Source organism: Cebus imitator, unplaced genomic scaffold, assembly GCF_001604975.1.
Source record: "Cebus imitator isolate Cc_AM_T3 unplaced genomic scaffold, Cebus_imitator-1.0 Scaffold34, whole genome shotgun sequence".
Classification (NCBI taxonomy): Eukaryota; Metazoa; Chordata; class Mammalia; order Primates; family Cebidae; genus Cebus; species Cebus imitator.
Genome location: NW_016107349.1, coordinates 1,209,631 through 1,215,791, shown reverse-complemented (window position 1 = coordinate 1,215,791; position 6,161 = coordinate 1,209,631). Strand labels below are relative to the sequence as shown.

Sequence of the window (6,161 nt, the reverse complement as noted above, 5' to 3'; positions counted from 1 at the left end):
CCGGAAGATGAACCCCAAGCCTTCCTCAGTGGCGCAGTAGGAACAAGGCCAGGAGCCCTGTGGAGAGGGTCAAGGGACAACAACGTGGACCGGGAAGGCGGGGGCACAAAGGGCACTGCTTCCTGTGGAGAGCGGCTCCTGTCCCCAGCCGGGTCGCCGGGCTTCCTGCAGTCGGGGCCCCAGCGGGTAAGCGGGGCGCGGGCCGACCCGGCCAAGGCAGCAGCCGGAGCCCTTACAGGTGGGGCGGCAGCGGCTAGCATGCGGGCGGGCGGACTCAGGGGGTTTATTGGCAGCGCGCGGGGCGTGGGGGGCGTACAGTCGGTGGCCTCGGGGTGCGGAGGGTGCGGGCACTCAGCGGCTGGGCCAGAGCAGAGTGAAGGTGCCGCGGGCGCAGCGGAAATCGGGCTCTGGCTGCTCGGGCCTGGGCTCCACGGACACGAGGCGCCGTGCCCCGCGCTGGCTCAGCGGGATGCAGTCGGAGACGCGGACCTCCAAGGCGCGGCCCTCCCTGCGGCAGGAGGAGGGGTCAGGGCGGCCCGGCGGCCGGGGCTCCGCGCCTGCCACCGCCCGGCCCGCACTTACCCCTGGCAGTACGCGGCCAGCACGCCCACCAGCTCCCCGACGCGGTTGTCCAGCGGCGGCCGGGAGCGGTGCAGGCACACCACGAGGTCGTCCTGGCCACGGGCGTGCAGCACCACCAGCTGGTCCCCTCCGCTGGTCACGCTCAGCCCCGTCACCTGAGCGGAGCGCGGGGTCAGGGTGCAGCCGCCCCGACCCGCACCCCAGCCCGGTCGGACTCACCCCCTCCCAGGAAGCCTCTCCCGAACCCGCACCGGCACCCGGGAGCGCCGCCCTCGCCGGGGCTACCAGCTCCCCACCGCCCCCCTCCTCCCTTTCCGGACCCTGCTGACTAGGGGGAAAGTTGGGCGAGGACGCTGCACAATAGGATTTTCTCCAGGACGAAGGGTTCTAGATCCCTGCTGTCCAATAGGGCCGCCACTGCTCGCCTGTGCTGCTGAGCTCTTGCATATGCTACTACCGCCTGGAGGAGCCGTTTTTAGTTCTAGGTCACTTTTACTACATTTAAACAACCTCGCCGGCTGCGGGCCGGCTGCGGCATCCCTGCCCCTTCTTTTGGGATAGTCATGGGACTCCTGAAACTCTGGGAGACCCAGAGGTAGTCTGGCCTTGATCTCTGCCCCGTCTTGTGTGCAAGACAATTTATGGGAATAGCAGCTGCTAATGAAGGGAACAAGTAGGCCACAGGGCCCGGCAGAAGGTTCCAGAGTTGGGGGACAATATCCCAAAGGAGGCCCTGAACACTGTGACGGGGACTCAGGTCCCAGCATGCCCGGGTGGGAGAACCCCCAGTCGGGCACAAGTCGGGACAGGAGACCATTTGGCTTAGCTAGAGTGTGGGAGTGTAGGGAAAGGTGGCTGTGATGGTGGGGATCACAGGACCAGACCCCTAACCCTGTGGGCGTGGGAAGCCACTGCAGGGTTTTCAATTTGGGTGCCACCAACGGCTGAGTTTTAGGATGGTCTGGACCATCACAGCTAGACAGTGGGGGAGAAGACTGAGGCAGTGCCCCCGGCAGCCCAGCAGTGCCCCTTGCAGATGCTGCGCACTGCCCGCAACCCACGTTGCTCACCGCCTCAAGGGGCACAGCCCGCATCACCCGGTACTGCCGGTCGGGGTCCAGCTTATAGAGGTGCCGGTCCGTGAGCAGGAGGGCCCGGTTCCGGATCTTGCGGAAGCGGTTCACCTGTGGGAGAGGTGGCTGGGCCCAGGCTGGTGCTGCCCTGTCACCCATCAGGGCCCCAGCCCCGGCAGTCCCTACTGGCTCCCCTCCCCAGTGATGACAGTTTTGGGAGTGTCAGGAGCAGCTGGGACTGTGCTGGGGTTGCCTCCAGTCTCTCCCAAGTGCCCCCCCAAAACTCAGCATCAGCTTCTAACCTTGCGGACGTGGCTAGAAAAGAGCACAGCCCCGAAGCCATCTTTGTCCCGAAGTGTCTTTAGTCGCTGAGCAAACAGGCCTGATGCTGTGGGATTGTCAGTAGCCTGAGGACAGATGGAGGGGAGGGGACTGCTTGGGATTGAGTCATAGGACCAGACTCAGTTGATGGCAGCACTGTGTGAATCAGCACAACTGTCCTTCATCTCGGGAAACTGAGTCACAGACATGTTCGTGAGCTGAGCAGCCCTGGATTTCCCGAGGGCACAGAGCCCTCTTGTGTTGATTTCTAGGCTGCGTCTGAGTCTGGCCCTCCTGTCGTCCACACCCACCCCCAAAGGCCACTGTTCCTGAAGCCCAGGTTGAGACCTTGCAGAGCTCTGGTGGGGACTGGGGTGCAGGGCCACCAGGACAGACAACCCCAGGCCTGGTAGAGGACATCTGGGGGGACCTGTACACAGCGTTAGCCAAGAGCCCTCTTGGCAGGCCACTTCCCCCTGGCAGCCCTGGATTCGCCTAGCACTTACAGAGGACAGGTAGTCTCGGGCCCAGGCTCGCCGGCAGCCCCAGTCCTGACGAAGCCCTTGCAGGGTCGCCATGGCGGCCACCTTGGCCTTGATCTGAGCCATGTCTGAAGGGGGGATGTTCTTCACCAGCTGCCGGGCCCGCCACCTGGGAGAGGGCATGCAGTCAGACCAATGCTGGCCATGTGTTACTGTGCTCCCTGAACCCCCTCTCCACGGAGGAAGCTGAGCCCTCAGCCTGGCACTGGCTGCATTTCATGTCCCCTCTGCTGGCCTCTCTGGTCTCGTCCCCTTGTGCCTAACACTTCTTCCTAGAAGGTGGCCCAAAGAATAGCAGCTGCCCAGAACCCTTCCATCTGAGCATGCTCTGTGCCCCTCCTTCTGGAGAACTCCTACTCAGCCTCAAGACCCTGCTCAGATGCAGAATCCCCCGACTTCCTAGCTCTGACGGGCCTCCCCCTGCAGGCTGCAGCCCTGGACCTTGAATGCCCATCATAGTACCCAAGATGGTCAGGGGTCTGCACCATCTGTGGGATGTGGACAGTCAGCTAATGTGGCACAGCACCCCCCTTCCCACCTGTCAGGGGGCTGGTGTGTACTCCCATCCAGGCACTGCAGGCCCAGGATGATGGGTTCAGGTGTTCAGTGGATGCTGGCTGAATGGAAAGTGTGGTGGGCTGAGGACAGTACCTGGAGAAGAGCGCTTGGCAGGTGTCCTGGAATGGCTGCAGCACAGCGGGGGGCAGTGGCCACACAAGGTCACGCCCGTAGAGTGGCGGCTGCCTTGCAGCCTGGAATCGCCGCTGCAGCTCAGCCAGGTGAGCCCGCACCTTGTGTCTCCGGAACCAGCGCATGATGGTGTAGACAGCCCTCAGCCTCCGGCAGCGCCACCTTGCCAAGGTGCCCCGCCATGCCTGGGTGGGCCAGGCGGGATGGGATACACAGTCAAATTCAGCCAGGCCCCGACCCTGAACCCCAACCCTGGCCCTAAGCATTTATTGAGCACTCCATGGCCTGTCTCCATCAAGCAGAGATGCCTGTGAAACTTACAAGAGTGTTTGTGGCCCCTGGGACACATGCTTTCCCCATCCCCATAGTGGATGCCTGCCTGCCCCACCCACCTCACCTTCTGCAACAGCAGCACAATGATGGGGATGAGGCGGGCTCGGCTCTGCTCCAGTGTGACCAGTGTCCGGGGCGAGCGGATGAATAGTTTGCTGTGGCCAAAAGCCACATCCCCCTGCAGCCCATGCTGCTCCAGAAGAGCGCTCACAGCTGCCTTGTCAGAGCCCAGCAGGTGGTTGGGCCATGTGTACTCACAGGTCATCTTGTACCTGTCACCACAGGATAGGGCAATGTGGCCCAGCCTTCAAGGAGAGATCATGGAGCCCATCCTGCCCACCCCACACCTGAGGGGACAGCAGTGGTACAGAGTGTCCCCCGGGCAGAAATCCTCTCAGTGAGTTTCTGGAGCACCTTTGACACCTGTGCACACTTGTCTCCCTATAATACACACATCCTCACATGTCCTCATGCAGCCCTCACACCGGTGTTCCCACCTGTGTGTCCCCACATGCGTGTGCTCACACACATGTCCTCCCAGACATTTTGGTATCTTGAGGCCAACAGCATGCTGGTTCCTCCTTGCATTGTTGTTTGTGATGTGCTGTTTGGGGACCCTCTGCTCCTACCCCTTGGGCTCCACACAGGGACTATGGCCTACAGAGTGATGGGTGGCAAGTGCCAGTACCTGAGCAGGAATCGAGAGTAGGGCTGGCGGGAAGCAAAGCCAGCCCTGCGGACCCTCACATTCTCCAACAACCCCAGGTATGCGACCTGGTGGCGACAGTGGTTCTCATCCAGCTTCCCAGCCACCTTGTCCTCGTTTGGTTTGATACAGCGGACGTAGAAGGGCTCCTGCAGGGACAGAGGGGACTTGGAAAGGGTCTGCCCAGCAGCACTGTGCACCCTGCCCCACACCAGGGGCTTCCCAAACCCTCAAGGTCTCAGGCCAGGAGGAGAGTTGGGAACAAGGGAACTCAGCAGAACAAGGGCCCTGGAAGTCCTAAGTGTTGGGCAGAGGCCAGTGAGGCCAGGTTCAGAGCCAGGTTCCAGCCCGGGAGTAAGGGGGACAGGAGCAGGCCTCGCCCCATCTGCCTTCCTTCTCTCCTTCCAAGAACAGCTGACATCTCTTGATGTTCTGTTGCTAAGTTCACCCTAACATGTCCTCTCCCCTACCCTTCACCTGTTACCCCTCTGACTTTGGATCCAAAGCTCCCCAAGAAAGCTTGTGCTAGTTTCCTGTCCCTCTGGCCCCACCTGCCAGTAGAATCCTGGGTTTTTGCCAAGAGCTAGGCTGGGCCAAGCCAGCCCCCCAGCAGGGTCTCTCCAAGCCCCTCCCTGTTCAAGAGACAATGGGGCAAGGAGAAAGCTGGGTTCCCCATAACTGATCAAGCCTCAGCCCAGCCCCTGAGGCCACATGTCTCACCTGTGCAGTGGATGGAGTCCCCTGCTAGAGCAGATGTGGCTCATATAGACAGGACAAGAACGCTCCCCCCACCACTATGGTGTATAGAGGTGGTTGGGACCCTATTTGGCACCTAAGGGACAGAGAGAAGGATCCAGAAGAGCCAGGGTGGGGAGGTTTGGGACATACCTTGGAGGCCAGGTTCTCCACCAGGGCCACCATAGAGTTCTTGAAGAGTGTGCCGGCTGTCAGGGGGCGCTTGGTCACCTCTGTGATGTCCTGCTGCCCATCTGGCCACATGGCCCGCAGAGTGGGGTCTGTGCTGCAGACACAGGCCACATTCCTACCCACCCTCAGGGAGGGCAGCCCCGCCTGCCTCTGTGCTGCCGATAGTCAATGCCTGACCCTCACCCTACTCATCAGGTGGGGGTGGGGGTCAGACCCCAGAGTCTCTGGGACGCCAGGGCCCTGGCCCTCCCTTTGGTGCCCAGCAAGCCATGCTCACCTGTTGTACAGCAGCCGCTTGAAGTCCTGGAAGAGGAAATCTCTGTTTTTGTCGATGAAGCCCTCCACGGAGTACCTGCCAGAAGCCAGGGCCAGTGAGGGAGCAGGGGTGGGGGTTGCCAGGTCAGAGTGCTGATAACCCCAGCAGCCCCACTCTCTTCCCATCAGTCTCTCTTCCTCCCTCTGCCTTGGCTCCTCTCTTTCCCCCTCACACCTGCTTTCTCTTTCATCACCTAAGACTCCCTCCCTCAGGAGACATTTCTCTCCTGGAAGTTGAGTTAAGTGGTTAAGCCCCCAGCTCTAAAGCCAGATGTCCTAGCACTGAGTCCTGCATCTACCATATGCATGCTGTGTGACCTTGCCTAAGCCATTCAACCTCTCTGTGCCTCAGTGTACATCAATTGCTCAGAACAGTGCCTACTGAGTTTTGATAAACAGCGGCTACTGTCCATAGCTATGACTAGGAACTCCTGAGTCCTAGGTCTATTTTCATGTGTGGACACTGAGAGCCTCAAAATCACTGTCTAGTTCTTGGACTGCTAGAAAGGTCAGTGCCAGAACCAGCACAGTGGCTCACGCCTGTAATCCCAGCACTTTGGGAGGCCGAGATGGGCAGATCATGAGGTCAGGAGATCAAGACCATCCTGGCCAACATCCTGGCCAACCCCGTCTCTACTAAAAATACAAAAATTAGCCAGGCATGGTGGCGTG

The 6,161-nt window shown here is 60.7% G+C and overlaps 1 protein-coding gene across 5 annotated transcripts in view; it reads right to left on the bottom strand.

The window, feature by feature from the left end:
* Positions 1–267: 267 nt before the first annotated feature.
* Positions 268–6,161, bottom strand: part of MYO1G (myosin IG) — an 18,171-nt gene continuing 12,277 nt past the window's right edge. For 2 of the 5 annotated variants that reach the window (XM_017524588.2, XM_037737097.1), the window contains 10 exons: positions 5,452–5,526; positions 5,136–5,268; positions 4,230–4,396; positions 3,606–3,813; positions 3,170–3,393; positions 2,483–2,627; positions 1,958–2,062; positions 1,653–1,766; positions 583–737; positions 268–508 (listed from right to left, as the gene is read on the bottom strand). In XM_017524588.2, the coding sequence (XP_017380077.1) occupies positions 352–508; positions 583–737; positions 1,653–1,766; positions 1,958–2,062; positions 2,483–2,627; positions 3,170–3,393; positions 3,606–3,813; positions 4,230–4,396; positions 5,136–5,268; positions 5,452–5,526 (1,483 nt within the window). In that variant the 3' untranslated portion in view covers positions 268–351. Of the gene's footprint in view, positions 509–582; positions 738–1,652; positions 1,767–1,957; positions 2,063–2,482; positions 2,628–3,169; positions 3,394–3,605; positions 3,814–4,229; positions 4,397–5,135; positions 5,269–5,451; positions 5,527–6,161 lie in introns of those variants that run through there. The other 3 variants (XR_005199459.1, XR_005199460.1, XM_037737098.1) reach the window with 3 other exon arrangements.